Source organism: Parus major, chromosome 2, assembly GCF_001522545.3.
Source record: "Parus major isolate Abel chromosome 2, Parus_major1.1, whole genome shotgun sequence".
In the NCBI taxonomy this organism is placed as follows: Eukaryota; Metazoa; Chordata; class Aves; order Passeriformes; family Paridae; genus Parus; species Parus major.
In genome coordinates this window covers 137,941,841-137,964,665 of record NC_031769.1, presented here as the reverse complement: position 1 = coordinate 137,964,665, position 22,825 = coordinate 137,941,841, and the positions used below count along the sequence as shown (strand labels likewise).

At 39.9% G+C, this 22,825-nt stretch overlaps 1 protein-coding gene across 5 annotated transcripts in view; it reads right to left on the bottom strand.

Moving 5' to 3' along the window:
- DEPTOR (DEP domain containing MTOR interacting protein) overlaps positions 1-22,825 on the bottom strand; it is an 81,356-nt gene that overhangs the window by 41,947 nt on the left and 16,584 nt on the right. For 3 of the 5 annotated variants that reach the window (XM_033512424.1, XM_015617662.2, XM_033512425.1), the window contains 3 exons: positions 13,321-13,499; positions 11,187-11,310; positions 5,362-5,540 (listed from right to left, as the gene is read on the bottom strand). In XM_033512424.1, the coding sequence (XP_033368315.1) occupies positions 5,362-5,540; positions 11,187-11,310; positions 13,321-13,499 (482 nt within the window). Of the gene's footprint in view, positions 1-5,361; positions 5,541-7,131; positions 7,197-7,290; positions 7,330-11,186; positions 11,311-13,320; positions 13,500-22,825 lie in introns of those variants that run through there. The other 2 variants (XM_033512426.1, XM_033512427.1) reach the window with 2 other exon arrangements.

The window sequence follows — 22,825 nt, the reverse complement described above, 5'->3', positions numbered from 1 at the left end:
GCCTTTTCCTCTTGCCCTGTCAATTATTACCTGTGAGAAGAGACCAACCCCACCTGGCTACAGCCTCCTTTCAGGGAGTTATAGAGAGTGATAAGGTCTCCCTTGAGCTTCTTTTCCCCCAGGCTGAACACCCTCAGTTCCCTCAGCTGCTCCTCATCAGACTTGTGCTCCAGACCCTTCCCCAGCTCCGTTGCCCTCCTCTGGACACACTCCAGCCCCTCAGTGTCCTTTTCGTAGTGAGGGGCCCAGAACTGGACACAGCACTCGAGGTGTGGCCTCACCAGTGCTGAGCACAGGGGGACAATCCCTGCCCTGCTCCTGCTGGCCACACTGTTCCTGGTCCAGGCCAGGATGCCACTGGCCTTCTTGGCCACCTGGGCACACACTGCCTCATGTTCAGCCACTGTTGACCAGCACCCCCAGGGCCTTTTCCAAGCGCAGCTTTCCAGCCACCGTTCCCCAGCCTGTAGGACTGGATGGATTTGTTGTGACCCAAGTGCAGGACCCAGGACTTGGCCTTGTTGAACCTCACACCATTGGTCTTGGCCCATCACTCAAGACTCCGTAGAGCCCTCCTACCTTCCAGAAGATCAATACTCCCAACCAACTTGGTGCCATCCAAAAATTCACCTTTGCTGCCCTTAGTCCCTTGATAAAGATCTCCTTAATAAAGATAATTAAGAGGACTGGCCCCAGTAATGAGTCCTGGCCCCAGTACTGAGCCCTGGGGAATACTCCAGGCCTGGCCATCCAGCCAATTTTTTGCCCTGTGAAAAGCACACCTATCCACACCATGGGAACACAGTTTCTTGGAATGCCACAGGAAACAGTATCAAAGGTTTTACTGAAGTCTAGGCAGACCAAAGAAGACAGCTGTAGGCTATCATCTCTGAAAGAGACTCTTACACCCCTCAATCATTCAGGAAAGCAAAGCCTCACCACACCTATTCTGCTGCTGTTCTGAGTCTGGAAATCTGCATCCCAGACCCCTGGAACAGAGGAGAAAGCCATGCAAAATGCTTCAGCCATGCTGAACCGTGCTGTGGTCACTGCTCAGGGAAGGTGCTGGGGCCATGTCAGGGAAGAAATTACACCAAGCACAAGGACTTGAAGGTTAGCAGCAGCTTTGGAAACCCCAACAACAAAAGAGACAGGATGTGATCTGGCATGAGAAGACCAGTTCTCCTGCTCAGGTCCCCATTTCTTGCAGGCTTAACTGGCAGCATACACTGTACATCTGTGGTACAAGGCAATCCCTGTGTATTTACATTCCACAATATATTGAAATGCATGAATGAGCTATGGTTTGGTTGTTGCACTGGAAGAAATGCAAATATTCATCCTGCACGTTGTAGGTGTTATCCTAAGACAGCACTGGTTTCTCTTAACAGTATTAACCAGATTTTAAATTTAAACTATTTATCACTGGAGATTCCAGACTTTAAAAATTTCTGCAAGGCAGGCAGATGCTTCTCCATCCCTCAGGCTTTCATACCCAGTGAGTCTTTGGAGGAGACAGGAAGACTCTGCTTGTCATGTCAGCAGTGCTTTGCTGTTGTGGCTGCAGGTGCAAGGTTAAGTTCTTCAGCAAGAGCTATAAGCAAGTATGAGCCAAAAATGACTCCATAAAGAGCTCTGTGAAGGCCCTCTTTTGTCCTTGGACATCTCAGTATCTCTGTTTTCCAGAATAAGAAAGTGCTCTAACTACACATGCTCACACTGTCCTCTGCCTGCCCCCAGACCATCCTTGCTTTGGCCTGATCTACCTGGGAGCTGGCAACTGGCAGAGAACTTCTCCTCCTGCTGCATATAAATTTTGACCACAGTAGCTAATCTGTCTCACCATGCCCATATGAAGAACTAAGAAAGATCCAGTCTCCTGGAGAAAAGTCATTATCTACTAATATTACCAAGCTCTACATACCTCAGTATACTAGAAATGGGCTTTTCTACAACTGAGAAATGTGTTCTGTGCACCTTCTGTCCCTGCCTTTATTATATGTATATCACCAAACTTCTAATTCTTCCCACAATCTTTATTCCTACATTCTGGATGAAGGCCATCAGTGTTCACAAAGGACAAGTAACTACTGGCAACTACAATCCCAACATCAGCCTTCAAGAAATGCAAAATGCATAATTCTCTGCTACTTATGGGGCTTTATTCCATATTACATGGGGGTCCCAATACACAGAAAGAGAGATATGGGTCCTATTTGTGAAAATGGTGGTTTCTGGGTTATGATTTCATAGAATATTCTGAGTTGGAAGAGACCCACAAGAATCATTGAATCCAGCTCTTAAGTGAATGGCCCATATGGGGATCAAACCCACAACTTTGCATTATTAGCACCACACTCTAACCAATGGAGCTAATCTCAGTGGTTTGTGTGGGCCAGTGAGATTTTGGCAGGAAACAATTCAGTACTTAAGTACATTTCATCATTTTCATGCATAGCAGGGGAAATGTGTATAGTTACACTTGTCCAAAGAGATCAGGAAGATTATTTCAAAACTGAGAATTCAATTCTTTTGAAGTGTTTACACAACTCCTCTTAGACTACTGTTTTCCTTTTTAAAATTAGCACCAGTGTTTGTTTCCTGTGTGAAACCTGGTTTGCGTCTGACCAATTAAAGAGAAGAAAATGTTTCAGGAAGCCATTTTGCATACAGTGCCTCAGCTGCAGAATACAGCTTCTCTGAGTAATTGAAATGAAAGTCAGAATCAGCAAAAAGACATTGCGTAATTCAGTTGTGGCTGGAAAACTACTACTGAGATTGGCAACTTGATGCAACTATTTCTATTACTTTCCATTGCATTAGGTGGAGTAATAAATACTTCATTAGAATAATACAGCAAGTTTTCTTTTATTCTATATTCTGGATATCAAACAATACTGCTAGAAAAAGACTGCCTTTAGGATAGGAAATGTTTTATTCTCCACTCCTGTTCAGTCAAGAGTCTTTCTGCTGGTTCTGCCAACAAGGATGCCAATTAGTGTCAAGTAACATTTTGATACTGCTGATGAGAGACAAAACAAAGGAAGCACAGTCTGGTGAAATAATTTATGGTACTAAGACACAGAAAAATAGCTTTCTTTTGTTTTTTAATTGGATCTAGGACTCTGTAAGATGGGTGGGAGGGTGTTGGGGAGACAATACCTCTCCTGCTGTTTTACAGTTTATATCCCTAATTCTGTACTGGAAGTTCTCATTTCAAACTCCTTTCTTAGAGGAGGCCAGCATTACAAGAACCTTCAATGTGCACACTGAAGGTCATATCCAGTAGCTAAGATGAACCTCAAACCAGCTCTGTGTTAATTCTGCCAGTACCTTCATCAATATTCCTAACGCTATCTGGACAAATTGCAGTGAAATGAATGAAATCTCCTTTCACAAAGGAGAAAGTGTGCACGAAGCATTTTCACTCATAAAAGGTAAATCTCAAGGACACCAATCAGTTTTACTCTACTTCCAGCATCCCCATCAAGTCCTTGTGAAATCCCTACTCAGTTATGTTTGTTTTATTAAAAACTGGGTGAGGAAGATGACAATACCTTGCAGCAATGACTTGGTATAGACAAATGAGAAGACCACTTCCTCAGCAATCAACTAATTCCTAGAACCCTGTCTTTACTTAATGAGTTTCAAATCTCTTTCTAAGACGGCACTTTGCACATGCTCTTGACTACAAGAAAACGATGGGCAGGGGATAAACCTGCAGAATGGCCAAGGCTATCCATAGAGGAATAGGGTCAGTATCACTAAGGAATGACCCCAAAACCCGGCTTGACAGGGGCAAAATTATTTCCCTGCAAACATGCCCTGCTGAGCATTTGCCTTAGTTAATGAAACAATGGTTGATCTTCAAGAAAAGCCACATCCTGACTTTCTTAGCTCTGCAAAAATTTCAGTAGCTAAGAAAACCCAGCTTTGCACCAAATGTTAAGTCCTGACTATTTTCTCTGCAAAAACATCTCTATCAGCACAAATCTCACTCCTATTTCTTTTTTTTTTTTTTTCTTTTTTTTTTTGTAAGCATCCTGGTTTGGGACCCCAGGGCAGTAGGGGAAGTTTACCACATATGTAATACACGGAAAATGTTCAGTAAAAATAGGAATGAAATCACTGTTGCTGTAAAGAGGAGGGGTGGCATACCTTTCCTGTCCATCAAGCTCTGAGCAGTTGGTACCCTATAAATCATAGGAAGTACAGGAGTAATTATAGAACTGGAAGCTGATCACTGTAAACATTCAGAAGTAGCTCCTAGTAATTGCAAGTTAACACGAACATGATTAGAACCATGACAGACCTGTGCAGGCCACTTACATGCCCATTTTTCTCAATTAATTTAAACTAGGTTTTCTCACAAAGTAACAAGCAACCGAGACAATCCATCAACTTGTGTACTAACAGCCTGCTGATATCATCAGTTTGTTCTCTGTCAGAATTAGGTTTTATGCAACAACACTTGGACCACCAGGATCTGATTATTTTCCTATTGTGCACTAAGTAATGTAGGTAACAACTTCTGCCATTCTGTTGTCATCTCCCCTTCATTGCTCCCAGAGGCACTGACACTTCTAGGGTGGAAAATGCCTGGTCACAGAAGGACAACGTGCACTGAGAACAGATAATGACAACATGTAAAATGGAGTTTCATGCCAGGGGTGTTAATCTCTTCACCCTCAAGGCAACAGAGAGAGAAAACTCTGTATCCTCCACCCTCAGCAGAAGGAACTTCTTGGTGAAGGTGTATCTGCCAGACACATTATACTGGACCATGAAGAACTATTTGATTCCTGCCTCAAAGAAGTTATACCATCAGGACAAATACTATAACACTTCAACGAAAAGTGACATCCTCTTTCTTGCCCAAACATGCTAGAACAACTCTGCTACATGGCCAAGAGGGAAAGCTGCTTTTCTGGCATCAAACTATAGACTGTTCTGCCTTCAAGTAGGGAGATACACAGACCCTGAAATTGTTATCCTGCATACAGAATTTAGCTTATTTATGGCCCTAATCCCTATTTGATCCTTACAAATCTATTTACCTCAATTACACACATTGCAGATAGCAAGTTCTTCAAGTTAATTACTACAAGTATAGGAGTATCAATTTTCATCCACATCCTTGAGTTGTTATTATACAGTTTCAAATTCCAGCCATATTCTGCATTTGAGTAAGCATTTTCAGAACTAATACAATGCGTTTTTGAAAAAGACACCCTTTTACTAAATAAAGTTACTTAGATTCCTGTCTGAAATCATTTAGAACATGTGATCAGGAAGACAAGGGCCCCTCCACATGATCTGAGCTGAAGTGCAGCTTTTACTACTTGGCAGTAGATTTCTCACCGTGCTGTATAATCCCGTGCTCCAAGAGCCTGCGGCCGAGCTGCTCCGCTTCGCTCCGTGTCGTGGCCTCTCCTTCCTGGATCAGCCAGTCAATGAACTCCGATGCTACAAAGGTCCGCTCGTACTTGACTCCTTCCTCTTCCCTGGCTTGCAGAAGGGTATTTTCAGAACTCATCAGCCTGGTGTGATTGGGGGGAAAATTGGTAGGGAAAATGGTTCTTCAGAAAAGCAGTGCAGTTCCAGATCTATTCTGGCAAATCCCATTTATATCAAGCAAACGTATATGAAGCTTTCACTGACTTACTAAATCTTTCCTCAAGCTATCAGTCCACTTAGGAAATGAATTAAAACTGCTTAGTCAAGAAATTTAGGCTTTCTATCCCTGTGTGAAGTTAATGCTTTCTTGTTTTTTCCCCTAAAAGAAAATTAGATTTTTAGGTTTTACATTTCCCCTATTTATTGTTTAACATTCTCTAAAAGTTACTGTATAATCAGCTTTGAAAAAAAATTAGCCTAAAAGCAGCAGAATGTGACTAATGTGTTCAAAGCTTCCTAATGAATATTTACAGTTAGTAGGACTATGCCCTGAAGTAATTTAGATGACTTTGAAAATTCTCTCCATAAGCTCTAAAACAGCTGCAGAAAAATTCAAGAGGAGGAAAAAGGTAGTTCTGTGGTTTGGGGGCAGATACATATTGTGCATCCAGCATTTGGTGATGCAGCTGCAGTCAGCGAGTTGCACATGAACCTGAACATGTTTTAAGATCTGAGGCTCACAGTTCTCCGTGCCTCATCTGGCTCTGTGTAACACCAGACACAGGAACATCATGAGATATCCCTGAATCTCCTAGCAACTGGCATGAGAGTAGCTGAAGGATACTAATAAAATTCTTCTCTATTCAAGACACCTATGCAAATGACAGTGTTAAAAAAAAAAAGCCTCAATATTTTGTGAATGCAAAAGCCAGTTTGAAAGTCTGAAAGAGAAGGCATTTTTAAAGAAGAAATGAGAATCATTTCTTTGTAATACAGAATTCCGTTTTTTGGGGGGAGACTGAGCACCATAGTATCCTTTTCTTCATAACTATTTTATTTATTATAGGCTAATAATAGGACTAGTGGTAAGAATGAAAGTTCAAGAATGGAAAGGTTATTTTTTCCATGTAAGACTGACAGGACCCCTCCCTTCACCAACTATTTTGAAATAAGGAAACATTTGAACTACAACAGGCATATTCTGGAAATGCTTCATTTTTGCCCTTCTGATAAAGGAATTGAAATTCAAGTAAATCCATACATGAGCCATCTGCTTCTTAAACTGACAGCATGTCCAGAGATTATGGAATATAACTTTACCTTCTTTGGGAAGCATCAGAAAAATCTGTGCCATAGGAACACAGAGAGACATTTCATTCGAAATTATAGTGAAGAGGTTTCACAGGGTTCAACCTCTCTTATTTCACCTAAAAGACTCTTCTCTCGATTTTAATGAGCACTAACCTGAGGCCTGAACCTACTGGATCTGACCAGGTAGCAAATCATCAAACCAGGCAAAAGCTGCCCAAACACAGCTGTGTGTCAGTGGTAGCACAGTGAACCGCTTATTTAGATGGTGTGTCATTGCCAGCACCTCTGAGCTGAGTAAGAGCTGAGAAAGTCAAAATTAGCTGAAGACTACATATTGACTCCAGAACTCTCGCAGACTTTATTCTTTTTTAATATTTTAATTTACAAGCATCTTGTCCCACAGCATTTTGTCAACACACTCACCACACAGACCTATTATGGTCCAAGGGACTATCTTTAAATGTGTCTCCTTCACGAGGCTTTTCCTCCTAGAAAAAAAATGCAAACCCAAAGCTTGTGTCGTAACCATCTGCTTCATAACCCAGGCTCTGCAGGCACCAAATAAAAAATCCTTAGGATTACGTTAATTGTTCTTTGATGAGTCATAATTAGTTGACCGCCTCACTGAAATCACAGATAGAAAGGTCCTTGAAAAGGCAGAGCTAATGGTTAGATTTTTAGAGACACAAAAGAAATCTGGAAAAATATCAAGTGGAAAAACACTCAGTTTGACATTTCACACCCTCTACATAAGCCCAGAATAGCACTGCAAAGGATTCGGACTTGTGAACAGACACGACAAATTGCCAGTTTAAGAAGCCCAGACACAGCAATCCATGGACTTACATCACTCACTGAAGTAAATCACTGTAACTCCATGGCTGTCAATAAAACTGTACCAATTTACATCAATCAAAAACCTGGCCTTTCATTAAGCAGAACTGGAAACTTCCTCTTACTATTCCATTTTCTCCTTGTACCAAAAAACATGAGGTTATTCATGTCGAAATGTATTATTTGCTAAAACCGGTGTTGTCCTGTGTTAAAGGAATGTTTTTAGTCAAACACTGAAATTCAAACTCCTTTTAAAAAGAAATCTTTAGCCCTGTTTTTATCAAAATAACTGCACCAGAGGAAAAAAGCAACTCAAGCACTGATGAGTTAAACTGAAAGTGATTCCAAGAATGCATTCTCAAAAATATCAGAAAGATTTCCTGAAATGAAAACCATAAATCTGCACTTCTTTCACTGTGAAATCTGGTTCAAAAATCTCAGTTGATGTCAGCATCATGAAATGACTTATAGCTCCTATACATGACTGCACCAGAAACAACAATCTTGTGTGCCTGACCAAACTCTACTGAGAATTGCAAACATCATAAAAATAGGATGCCTGCACAACTTGATTTTTTTTTAAAGCTGTGAAAGGTCTGTGCTGGATTTATGTAAGATTTGTAGGAGAGTTTTGTTGAACAGGAAGCATGTTTATCTCAGTCAATCTATCTGGTCAGTCCTGTAGAGCTTGAAAGCTGATACCAACCTTAGATTGTATAAACTATTCAACAATTTCAGACAAGACTGTAGGAAATCCAGTAGTTTTCATCTCTAGTTATAAATCTGAACCTCAAAGCATGTTCACAGAAAGTGTTACCAAAGCTTGCAACAATGTGTAGGGAACCTGAAGTGATTAATGATTTTCAGTGCAAATAAAGGGAGAATACAATCAGAGACTGATTTTAAATCTTCAAATCCCACAGGTACAGCCACTGAGGGTGCCCACAGCAGGTGAAGGGGGCAATGCACAAAAAGGGAGAGTTCAGGTTATGAGGAGCTTTGTGGTCATGCAGAAGGGAGACAGGAAAGGGAGCTCCTCAGCAGAGGGACAGTCCTAATGTTCCCATGTCCCAGGACAGAGAACAAGGCATTTACCCAAAACAGCTGTCTGAATGTAAAGAACCATCAATGACATCTAAGAATGTAAAGAACCATCTAAGACATCCATGCCTCTTCCCACGCAACAACCTGCTGATCCTCCTAAAGAATTTTGTTCATTTTATCCACTGGGTACAAATCTGCATGGACTGGTGTTGGGTAATGTCTGCAATTTTGGCAAGCACAAACTATGCTGGCTTCTGAACCTAGTGGTACTCCAGCCCTAATGCAGAGTGGGAAAGAACAGGAAATAATTATAATGTCTATCTTAAATTAGCAAAGCCTAGTGAAGTTCAGCAAACTCCACAACATTAGACACAGATTTTCAAAATGTGTTGGATTTGGACAGATTTCCTTTGGCACAGCTGCATTTCTTTTGCAATCAGGCTCATAGGCATTTTGATAAACAAGCTGAATATGCTGGTAAATGACTTCATGTTTGTGCATGAATACTTTTCTCTGGTTGATTCCATTTATTAATTATTTTAATAGCACTGAATTAATATTTTCTTCCTCAGGACTATCAGCAAACTGATGCAACAGATATATTACACAATCACACATTTCATTGCAGAAGTCTTCCTGACTTTCAGCATTAGGTTTTGAGTATAAAGTGTATCCAATGAAATTGTGAAGGTGTTGCTAATACAGGTGCATGGCCAAGGGAACTAACAAAATCTGGAATCTCTGCACAGGGGATTTTCTGAAATAAACAAAGTGAAGCCTAGATAGCCCAGGTATGCCTTCTTATCTTCCATGAATATAAAATACGTCTGATTATCCATGGTGAATTTTGACTAGCTTTGACTGTCGCATACTGGTTTTGAAATGACAGGTATTTTTAATTTATACTATATTTAGCACTCAGGGTTGGTTTTAAAAGTTTCTGAACCCTTCAGATATGTTGCCTAGGAGCAAACACCTCAAAATAATGCAGTTATATTTAGATACAGGTGCTGCTTTTGGCATTAACTCCTTTGCCAAGATGGGAACACTCTCTACCGTTAGGAACCTTTTTCTGCTAATACAATGTTAGACAAACTGGATCACAGACATTGGTTTGGGGATAGCTCTCCATTCAGAGAAATGGTGATGGAAGCAGACACTGGTAGAAGAGAGTTCTTTCTACTATGGCTCCTTTCAAGCAGAAGACTGACATCAGCCTTGCCAACAAAAACTACTTTTCTTACGAATAATTGAAATAGAAATGTAGATTTTAAAAAGCACTGTTGATGCTCTAATCTGCTTTTCAGAGTATGGATCAGGCTTGTACACACTGCATGTTTACTGAGTCTAAAGAGAAAATGCTGTGCTTAGTAAGGCACAGAAGACTTTAAAGGTGGCTGATTCATTTCACCTGTCCCAGTGCATAGAATGGACCATTTTCTCCAGTGATGCATTTTCTTATGTTTTATACAATTCATTATATTTTTAGTTGAAATAGTCACAGCCACCGTGTCTTGGGGAATTTTATATGATGGGTGTAACAAAAGGAGTGGCATTTACAAGTATTTGTTTATATTTTGGGTTCACTGCTGTTGCACCAAACTGATATTCAGAGCTGGCTAACCTTGAAAACAGTATTTATTATCAGCTCTTAAAGTAAGCAGTTTTCTGAGTGCTTTCTTCTCAGAAGGAAACAAGTTTTCTTCATCAAGAAAACACAGCATCTCTCCTGGCTGCTGCACACTTCTGCTCCAAGCAAGCAGGAGAGTGGGTGGTACTCAGTCTAGAGCAATACTTCAAGCTTTTTGGTAAATAACACATCACAACTGTTGCATTAATTTGTAGCATATGCCAATATGCATTTTCTTCTCTCTTCTTAAAAGTATCATGTCAAAATCTCTACATTCTGAATAAAAATGTCCTTAGTTTTATATTAGGAAGTATGGTTATATTGATGGAAGTAATCCAGTGGGATATTCAGTATCTCAGCATAATAGTCTGTTTAAAATCATAATTAGATGCTTTTGGTTGGGTTGGTGGTTTCTTTGAAATTACTTTTAACATAACTTTTCTGACACTGAAACTTTGCAGACTGGAGCACTGAAGACTCATCTCACCTATAATTTAAAATCATACCCCCTGTGAAGCTGTAGATATGGAGTCTCCACAGACATGCAGCTGCTTGTTGAATGCATTTTGGTGTACTAATGTTATAGGAATTATAACTATGCTTTTACATATCAAAAAAAAATTTACATATCAAAAAACAATATGTAATTATTTGAATTATTTTGACAAATAATTCTGTAATTATTTTTACAGAACAGATTTCAAGGGCTTCAATTCATATTGAATTCTCATATAGGATGTATTTACAATCTGGGGCATCAGATTTGAAACAAAATGTTTCAAGTGAATATGGTAGGAAAGCAAAAGAAAAATAGAAAAGGGAAGGACTCCCAGAAATTACTGGGAGTAATTGCCCAGACCCATTCCTGCATGAATTTAAAGCCTCTGATGATTCCAAAATAGATTAACAAGTATCATTTGACTCACATGACACTATTATCAACATATTATGAATACTGAATGCAACATACTTTTCATACAGTCTTTGTCCTCTCATGAACACCTTCACCTCATTGTCCAGTGGAAACGTCCCGTCATCTTTTCTGAAGCGGTAGAACAGTTTGACATCCTTGAATTCTTTATGCTCATCACAGACTGAAACATAAAATAATTAAACAAAACAACATCTTCACATACATGTTAAGTAGATGAGGACCCATTTAGCAGGTACCACTGCTGGGCTTCAAAGCAAGCACGAGGAGAGTCTAACCCCCTGTATTTCTAAGCACACAACTTTACTCTGATCTAATGAAAGGCTGGAAAAAACTTTCAGAGAGGTAACCAAATTCATTGCCAAATTTATTGTTCAGGGGAGAAGTGTCCATCAGTTTTGTGAGTATTACTGCAAACAGAAAGAGCAAAACAGCATCCATCCACTACATACCCAGAAAACCTTTTGATGAAAACAGTCTGTTGGCTTATTTGTTTAAAAGGCCACCAGAGTAGAATGCCCAATAATTTAAGGTTTGCCAAACTTCTTAAAGTTATTCATATCAGTTAGCAGGGCTGTAGGAAACCTGAGACTTACAAAAGAAACAGTTAAAAACCAAAGCCTTCTGCCTTCTTAAAACTGTCTCAATTGCTCTGCCATGCCAGCTAGCAAATGGTAGGTACAACATGGGCACACTGAGAAATGCCAGATTAGGTTTGTAAAACAGCAGCTGATCATGGGCTCTTGTTTATGCGGAATAAAGTGCCATCAAGGGCATAAACTGATGGGAAAGCTGTCCCAAGCAAGCTGCTCCTAACACAGTTGTCAGCCCACATATATGGGGGACCTTCTGCACCACAGAGGCAGAAACCAGTGTCCCTTTCACTTGAGATGGGACTTGAAAGAATGTTCTAAGCATCCTGCAGAACCTGATAGAACCTCTGAATTTACCTTCCCAAGCTCACTTCACAAAGTATTTTGTTAGAGTGCAATATATGAACATTTTCAAGAAACACTTGTTCCATTCCTAATATATACACACATATCTATAAAATTTCTTCTACAGTTTGCAATTGGAAGCTAGGGAAGAAAATGCTTGAAGGTTGTCAGAGCTTTCAACTAGCATTCAGCAATACAACATCTATTGCTCAATTAAATTAAGTCACTCAGGCATCCACGCAACTCTTCACTGACATTTTCTCAATAGAGTATTAAGTAGACAGATTTGAATACCCTATAATTACTTTATTCTTTAACCATCTACCGTGAGTCCCAGTTTCCATAACAACCCAGAATTTTCATTTAATAGCCAAGCAGAAGCTGAAGAAGTGGCACTCATTCAATGTGTGCATTTCTGACTTTAATTAAGGTGTTGTTAATGTACTGCAGACAGCAGCAGCATTGCTGCGCATACAATGACCTCTGCATAAAGTCAACATTCATCTGTTCGTAGTCACTCAGTTTTCTCTTAAAAAAGAAACAAATGGTACATTTGCCGTTTTGAAATGGGTAATACTATAGGCCTGAAATTGAGGCCTTGGATCTTCTTTGCTCATGTGCTTCCCAGCCTCTTTGTGCCCCAAAAGGCAACTAAAAGCTACCAGTGAATTGGAAGTCTTTTCATCAGCATGAATTGTTATTCAAGAAGCTGAAAGGAACAGATCTCAAATAGACAACAAGTTTAGGAGAAAATTAATCAGGGCACAGCCAGACCACTAACTTTCTTGCAGCTGTACCAGCACTAATGTTTGTGCAGCTGCTGTGAGGGCCAGGGCCAGGGAACTAATCCACGTGAGAAAAATGACCTTTTTTTTTGCTGGCTGATTTTTCAGATGGGTTTTTCAGCTGGAGAACTGCGCTCTCAGGAGCAGGGAAATGAGGGCAGCAGGGAGAGGGGGGACACAATCCAGCTGGGGCTGCTCTGGAGACAGTCTCCAGTAAGTTCTCCGGGTACCATGGGGGACAGCGCTCCCCACCTCTTCAGGTTCCCATCTCCTTCAGGGCACAGGTGACCTTGCATAGCAGCACAGCTCCAGAGAGAGCCTCCATTTCTGGCAGGGAAGGGATCCTACCTGCCCTATACTTGGCTGAAGAGCAGGAGAGGCATTTCCCTTTGTCTCACAGCAGTCAATAAATTTAGCTTAGAACTTTTTAGCAGGTGATACTGCACTTACCATGGTGGATAATGCTGTGATCCAGTAATTTCTGCACCAGTTTAATGGCTGTCTCCCTGTCGGAGGCCTCTTTGTGGTCGATCAGCCAGTCGATCAGCTCTTTGGCAACGAAGCAGTTCGGGTATGTTTTGAGGTGGTGTCGCCGATCCTTAATGACCTTTTCTTCATGCAGTCGGAGCCTGGGGGTCAAATCACCTTGTAAGTATCATTTGCAAAGAGCCTCTTTAACAGCAAGATTGGGACAAGAGCAGAGCAGCGGCACCCAGGCCCTGCTCATAGGATGGGCTTTGCATGTGATGGGCAGAAGAGACACACACTCAGTTTTGGCATCTCACAACCAGCAAACCCACAGCAACCATTTGTTACAACTTTAAACCCCATAATTGGAAAAGCTTGTTTCCTGCTCAGTGGAAAAGTTTAAAAAACTGAACAACAGCACAGCATATTAAGTGCATTAAAATACTTCCCGTAGGTCAATTAAACTGTCAATAATTTGGAATTAATTTTCCTGCATTACCACTAATGTGTTCCATATTATTTTATAGTATTGCTGCTGTAGGTTTCTTTTTCTAATTTCATTAGTTTTTGCAGCTGTAGCTTCTCCCTTGGTTGGACAACTGCATTTTGCTTCCAACTGTACAATAAGAATAGCATTTATGATTTAAAATTCAGGTGTGAAGCTGTTCCAACACAATGTAATCTATCATTAAAAAGTTGCCTCCTACTCCAAATAAAGGAAACTGATTTCTTTCTTGGGGATCTGTTGACAAATACTCTGTTTGCAAAATCTTCATCATCCTGAAAACAAGTTGGTTGAGATGCTTGAGTGAGAATGCAAGATCCTGATTAGAGTAATACCTTGAGATTCTGAGGTTCTGCATCTTTATGTTTAGTATTTTTTTTTCCAAATAAACAAAATAAGCAACATTAACAATAAATTAGCAGACAGAGGGTTTTAAAGTTGTTCGGAGTTTTATGCTTTCTTGTTCCATTTTAATGAATCGTATCAGAAAATCTGGTTCTGTAATGTCAACACCACAGTTCTGAGGAAAGCATGGAAATGACAATGCTTGGGCTCCTATCACAAACAGAAACACTGCTGTTCATTTCCAAGTGGCCAGGGTCCTACTTTGTAAACACTCCCACTGACTGCAAAGAGTCCTGAGTAATGCTGTAATAATTGTAGGTGGTACATGGGTAATTGCCCAGAAAGGAGTTAATGTGAGCCTCAAGAAGCACAAAGCAGGAGTATGAGAAATTTTCCTCTCAATGAAATTCCAGTATGAAACAGTAATTTCTCTTTAAAATCATAAAGCCAAATATTTGGCTGAAATCAATGAAGGAAGTATTATTAGGGCATCAGACAAGACTTATCTAGGCTTCTGCCTAAAAATAGTAGCAAAGCAATGCTCTGTTCTGCAGCATTTAGCCTTGAAGTACACTGGAATTGGCAATCTGGGATGTGAATTCAAATCCAGATTTGCAAACATCATAACAAAAAAAAGCAGGACTTTTACATTAAAAATACTGATAAATCAGATTAGTATTCTGGAAAGAAATGCTGGTAAATATCCTACAGATTGTGATAGTCTCTGAGCTAAAATACTTCTGCTTAAAGCATATTTTCCAGATGTGCTCTAACAGCTGTCGCTATGCTTAGAAAGAAAAGCATTCACAATTTTAATTACAGAACATGCAATTACCAGTGTGCTTGATCGAACTTTACAATTAAAATACATTCCAGATTCTGTTAATGTTCCTCTGGCCTTATGTCACACAATAACCTGCAGGAACAAAACTAGAAAAAGACTGTATAATACAAAGGTTGACAGCTCAATCCAGCTTTCAGTCAGTGGTGTAAGTCTAAATCTGATACAAGAGGGAAAACCCTTTCTATGAAATTCTTTGTCCACATGTTGCATAGGAGTATACCAGGACTGGTCTGACATTTCACAAACAAGGCAGTAGTCAAGAGCTCCAGAAATGAGCATTTTAAATTCCAACTGCAGGCTTTCCTGCAGTTGGTGGACTTATAAATATTTCAGTTCCTTTGTCATGTCAAAAGACACAGGTTCCCACTACAATCTTTATCCTCACTTAGAGAAAGGATCTCTCTATATACCTGTTTGTCTATAATTATAAAACTCATAGGTATTTCATGATCTGAATTATTTCCACTCCCTTGTTAAAGTCGATCCAATTTGGTAAGAGGATACAAAATCATTAAGTCAAAGAAAACATGATCATATAACTCTTAACAAACCTGAATTTCCACATGAATGGGAATTTCTTCTACAATCTATACCAATTATGTCCACACTGAATTATGTCCAGGTTTATTTATTTGAAATAACAAACACAAAAGGAATTCTGATTTTCACTTTGGTGGTAAACGCTGTTCTCTTCATCAAGACTCCCTTACCTCTACAAATCATTTAAAAATCAAACTCAATGGAGGAGAAGTAGCTTAATAAATTCACACTGCACCTAGTGCAAACTACAAATATAGAAGCCTCAGGTTTAAGTTATGGAGTATATATTGCGGTGTGCCAATCAAAAGTTCAGGCAGGAATTCAAAAAACGTGTCAGTGCTCAGAAGTATTTATCAGAAGCCAAATCAAATTGAATAAAAAGGAATAAAATGTAGCAGTGAATACAATTATACACTGGAACCAATGCTCAAGTGAAGCTGTAAATTCTTTATCCCTCGGCATTGAGAAGCAGGCGTCTCACCCAAAGTCCTTGATGTTTTCCCTTTAAGTAATGTTAATCACTTTATGTCAGCTAGTCTGCATGGTGATTGGAAAAGACCTAACTTGACATCAAACACATTTTTCTCACTGCTCAGGAGAATTAGCTGACTGACAAATACTGATGAGGTTGGAAGCAGAAGGGGGAGAGGATAGGCAAATAACAAGGGGTGATAGGGGGACATATTGATTCAACAAGCCTTTGAAATACTGATCCACTTTCTGCAACTTAATAGCTTAACACCAGAAAACAATTTTGTGTGTACCACTACCTGACCCATATATAATTCCATATGTTGTTCAAGGTTACCTGCCAGATTTTGCATGTGAGGCCACAGTTTGCCCTACCTGAGGAAAACACTGTGAGCGAGATCCAGAGCATTTGAGAAACTGCCTGTGAAGGTTAACAGGCATATGCAAGCCTTTAATATTTACAAATTTATATCCATGGCCTAAACTAATGCTTACAACAAATAAAGGCTGTATTTGCAAACATGCATGCCAGAATAGTTTTCTTGGGGGTCTGTCTAAACAGGAGTTGCTCCTAATTGACAATATGCAGGGACTCTTGCTCCAAACAGAAGTGCCTTCCTCCTACACAGCATGGAACAAGATAACTTGGAACACACTGCTCCTGCTTTGCAGTAAATGTGTTCAGAGCTTTCTGGAACAAAGTTAATTCTTAAGATGTCATTAGGCACTTCCATGATAACGAAAAAATCTGATTTTTTTTCCTAGAAATGAAGAATCAAGCACTAACTTGGGATGAAATTGCTCTTGCAGATACATGAAACTTACATTTTGGTTTTCACCAACAGGGGCATTTTTATTTCCACCAGGGACATTATGCATTCTGAAGTTCCTTGCCTCTTTTCTGAACCAGTGGGTAAGGATTTACAAGACAGTGCCTGCACAATTAGCTTTCTTTTCCATGCCCAGAAAAGGCCAACATGCTGGATGAATACAGTAAGGATATCATTAACTGAACCACAGTTCAAATATCTCACCCAGCTACTTTCCTCTATAAAGTCTAATAGTTTGCGCTTTGGCTGACATAGATCTTACAAAGCATTATCCAATCTTAGTTCTGTGAATGAAAAAAAAATAAAAATTAGAAACCTCCTGTTCTTCCTGGTAATTTTCTGAATAATTAACTTGCCAGTTCCTACATCCTATATAGTCTCTATGTTTATCTTAGCAAGGCTCAAAAAAACGTGCAGGGAACAGGTTGGTCCCTGACACTTTAAACAGACAACATGGTATGAAGATTTTCATAATGTGCTCCACTCTTTCAATTCTTAGCATTCCTGAAACAATCACACACATGAAATATACATATAATAGAATTATGGAATCACAGACACACAAACAGTTTGGGTTGAAAGGGACCTTTGAAGGTCATCATGAGCAGGAACATCTTCCATTATATCAAGTTGCTTAGGGCCCCTACATGCTGACCTTGAGTATTTCCAGGGATGGGACATCTGCCACCTCTTGGGCAACCTGTTCCAGTATTTCACCACCCTCATTGAGAAAAATCTCTTCTGTATATCTAGTCTGAATTCACCTCTTTTAATTTAAACCATTACCCCATCCTATTACAAAAGGCCCTACTAAAAAGTTGGTCCCCATCATTCTTCTAACCCCTCTTTAAGTACTGAAAGGCCACAACAAGGTCTATTCCCCAGGCTGAACAGCCCAAACACTCTCAGTCTGTTTCTGTTTTCACAAGGGGTGCTCCAGCTCTCTAATTATCTTCAGGGTTCTTCTCTGGATCTGCTCCAACAGGTCCACATCCTTCCTGTGCTGAGGACCCCAGCTGGACACAGCAGCTCAGAGGGGGTCCCACCAGAGTGGAGGGGCAGAATCAATTCACTCAACCTGCTGTCCACAATGCTTTGGATGAAACAATATTTGGTTTTTTTAATGGAAGAACAAAACACCAGTGAAGAATTCACTTAAAACAGAAAACCCTATCAGAATTTACTAATTATTGAACAATACACACTGATGATGTAATTAGTCATGGCACAATGCACATCCTGCCTCAGCAGGCTCAACTGCTGCTGAGGAGTTCTGGCATGCTCATGGGTTATTGCTGTGTTACACCTTGTATACACCCTTGGTTGCAGTGACTATCCCAGACTGAGCACTGCCAGGCAGCATTCAGTGAATTACTACAATTTTATCAAATTTGGATAAACTGAACAAAACTGTATTAGATCCCTTGAAAATTAGCAGCTATATGCAGAGAGGCAAAGGTAGTTTCTGCCATCTTAAAATTCTTTCACAAGTTTCATGTACACATAGAACTTCTATAAGAGAAGGATTTACTTTTTTCCAAGGAAAACTAGTCATGATGTCTTTTGTGAGAAACATACATGGACAAAATAAGTATCTTGTCAAAGATAAGGATAATTCATGGTGGCTGAAGAGCATAGGTTTTTCACACCTCTTCTCAAGGCACATCCTCGGTGCTCCACTGGCAGGTAGAATTTCCCCTTTCTGTTTGAAATAGAACAATTTTGTATTCTCCCAGAGGTTAAAAAATTTGGTGTTTCTAACATAAGCACATGACCTGTCTAAAGGACGGCAGACGGGCATCTCTAAAAGATTACATTTTCCAAAGCATCTCAGTGACTTAGAAGCAGAAGTCCCACTGAAATTTAAAAATTACAAGTCAGTTACACACCTGATTCATTACAAAATATATGAGCATAAGGTGGCATTTGTGTATATATATACACACACAGGAAAACACTACGTAAAATATACTTTATACTAAACTTTTGCCTTTGCACTGTCAGCAAAAAAATAAAATAGGTCAGTGAGGATATGAACTTTGTACACAGAGGCAATCGTGAAGGTACTCTGTGAATGCAGTGTGTGTTGCTGGGACAAGCATTTCCAGCTGGGCTTGCCAAGTCTCAGCTGAAGTGTCAGCATTTCACTGCTGCCTGTTCCTCTTTCTATTTATGCTTCAGCTCCGCAATCACTTAGTTCTGTTACTTGATATTCACGGGAGCTAAATTACCTTTAAAACATGGTGTCATACTGGAAATAAGATGAAGATATTTCTGTTTTGGTAGCTGTGGCAGAGCAGGAATTCTGCCATCTCAAATACATTTAGAAAGGGTGTCTTCAAAGCAGCTTCTGATCGCAGTTCTCATCACTGTGACAATCTCTCCTATTTTGCCCACAGCCAGGCATGTAGTCAAAGTGAGGAGATGCCAGAACATGGAGCCAGATAGACTTCATATAAACTATTTCTTGGTGCACAGCAGAGGAAATCTTAAATCTTCCAAAGAAATGATGGTTCACCAGTGTCCCTGTGGCTTTAAATAAAATATCGTGGCTGCCTCTTTTATGAAGTCTTTTTTTATACATTCAGAAAGTACTAAGGCCGCTAAGCCTGCAACCAAAAGTGAACAAGGACATCCCCAATACTCCTAACGATCAAACCAACTCTGGGGAACAGACACAGGCAATGCTAAGGGTCTGGGATGAAATCAACATGATGTCTTTCAGAGACTCTCAGCCCACAAATTCAGGCCAGAAATTGGGAGCCACAGCTTCCAGAGTACTCCAGACTGCAGAAGAAATTAAATCTGTGTGTTTGTATTGATCTGTCATAAAACTAGAGACCCCTTGTAAAACCTACAGAAGCTGTGAAGTGACTAATCTCCCTGCCTGCCAAGACATTTCACTTGCATTTCACTTTAAAGTAAAATGTCCTCAAACATGAATAATATATCTAACCGCCTGTGCACTTGAACCTTGAGACATTCTTGCTATAAAGGATAAAACTGGGTTTTATAAGAGGAAAACACAGAATACAGGCAAGTTTTTATTTCATCTGCCCCTAGTCATATAAGGAAAGTGGAAGTCAGCCTGTCTCAGTCAGGCTGCTCACTTTCTGGGCTGGAGCTGTCAGAGCTCAACAAATCACAGCCCTCCTTCTCTATATGGAAGTCAGACATAATTGTGCTTCCCACTCAGTTATGGAGGAGCTGGGATGCACCACGGACAAATGGATGCAGGTCAAAGCATATGGGACACTGCTGTGTGGATCCCCAAAATAACTGATGTATTTTTCACTCAAAAAAGTGCCATTTTTGCTAATATCCATCAACTAGGTTTTTATCCACATTAATTTTCTCTGTCTCCATTGCATGGATATTCTCAGGCTTATTAAATCAATGTGTACTGTGAGGAGTAATTTTTGCAAAGATATTTTTCCAAATCTAAACTGAAGACCACCGAAATTTGAAAGTGCAGACCAGGAGCCATAGCAGAACTATTATTACAGACATCCTATGACTGGATTAACATGGTAATAAGCTCAACAGCTCTTGTAGGCTTCTCAAAAGTACCTCTCAATAAAGGAATTATTTTATGGATAGCAAACTCAGAAGAAGCAGTGAGGTCTCAAGGGAGGCTAGTGAAAATCAATGAAATTTGTGTCAGGGAATGCAGGCATGTTATCTCAGTATCGTGTCTGGAAAAAAAGAATGTTCCTTTGAAATGCTAAATGTGCTAAGCAGAGAAAATACAGGTCAGAGAGCTCAAACCCCACTGCTACAGCTATTCCTGATAGCACTGCCCTTCAGGAACCTGGAGAGACCAGCAGCTGCAGAATAGGATGCTCAACTACAGACCTGCATGATGGGAGTCAAGAAGGGCTGCACCAAGGACACAAACAGCTGTGGGTACCAGAAAGCCCTGCTGTGTGAGAACTCCTCTCCTCGATATACCTGGCATGCCATGGGGCTAGGGAAACCAAGAAAGTTACAGGATGAGGTCTCTTACACAGCAAGGCTGACACCTTTTTTACCCAGAGGGAAAAGCTGACTTTAACCTTGGTAGGCACTTGCACTGAGTGCAGCAAGTTTCAGACCACATGAGAAACCAGGTCTTTTCTCCACCCACCTCTCAGCACACCTGGGGAAGAGCAAATCTGTAACACCCAGAACGCAGCACAGTACTGAACAAGCCTGGAGTGCAAACAGTAAAAGGGTTGTTATGTGCCAGAGATAACCCAAGAAATCCACGGGAGAAGTGAAATCAGTCAAGTGCCTAATCTTGAGCACAGTTCAGAATTTCTCCTACCCTGTCAATAAGTGACAAATAGTTTTGCTGGGACATTATATGGGTAACTCTGAGTTCAAAGTCCTTCCAGGAATGGCTGCTCTCAGCCTGAGAACCACAGATCTGCAGGAGATTTTCTCCCTCATATTCTGCACTTCTCAGAGGAGCACCAACTGTTTGGACTTCTTTCAGTGGTCCTTGGAAATCCTACTGAACACAAGAATAAAAAATCAGCCTTCATCATTACTAAAGCATCATACTGTAGTAATATCTCAATTGCTTTTAGCAATTGTTTTCCATCTCTACACTAGCAGTTATCCAAATACTGTGCTGAATCATGACTGTTATTAAGCATAAATATCCAGTACCTGACAGGTAAGATAATGAGTAACAAAATGCTTAGTGTTACATATAATGGTTAACAAACTTGATTTTGTACTGGGGCTACAACTCAAAATTTTTAGTTCACCTGCAACAAATAAATAGGTCCATCTTAAAATTAATAGAGATGCAATATTCATTCAATATACAATATGTTGTATTAAAACCATCAAAGTTTGTTTATCTGTTCACATTCTAAATGAATAGCCTCCTTTCTTTCATGTTTAGTATAACTGCATTTCTAGGCTTTATTTTTATTTTGAAGGCAGCTGTATAGTAGTAAGTGCAAAAGTACTCACTAGAAAATGCAATTTGTATTGAATTTCTTTAAATTAAAAAAACCAAATATGTCATGTTTTGACATTGATACATGCTTTTTTACCTCCTCCAGTTGGCAACACTACAATAGGCAGGATGCTACACTGACCAAAGCATGATTCAAGGGAGCTCTTTCCACTGTCTTCCAGAAGTCTATTGAAATTCAGTGGTTGAACACTAAACTGTAAAACAAAGGTGGAAAACTGATGTAGATTTTTTAACACTGAAAGTAGTGATGCATTTGACTGGATTGCCTAGAGGCAATTAAATTGTTAGAGGATGACCTTCACAGTTCATAAACAGACATGGAGAAACAGGTAAGACTATAAAATGTAAGGCTGTGCACTAACAACAAAATGCTCTGCTGGAAACTGTGAACTCGGAGGCTAAAATCAACTGACTAAGAAGTAGCTGAACATGCAGTAGTGACACTTCCACTGACTACAGGCTGAGACCATGCTGAGACCAAGGGCGACCTCATACTGCACTAACAGAGATGTTTCCAGAAATGATGGGAAATCCAGTTGTTTATGCCACTGTATCTGATACTACAGAACATCATCTAAATAGTGCTTTGTTTGTGACATCTCATTCAAGAATGATCAGCTCAAAGAGGTGAAATGATGTAGCTCTACTCTGGTATGATAAATGATGAGCCAGTCCCATGAGCAGAGAGATGATACTGGATTGGGAATCTGGCCTTCCCCTAGACAAAAAGTGAGAGGAGGAGGATTGCTGTCTATAATCTTTCAGGTGAGTTGAAAGCAGAGAGCAAGAAAAGCTATTTAAGTAATGCTGAGGATCCTAACAAAAGAATTAGACAAAGTTTTGGATAAAAGATTTCTGACTCTTACTTAAGGCAAGAATAATAATAAATATACCAAAGAATTATGTATTACTATATTAGGATTATGTATTATATGTAATACATATATTATGTATATGTATAATGTTCTTCAGATGATCTT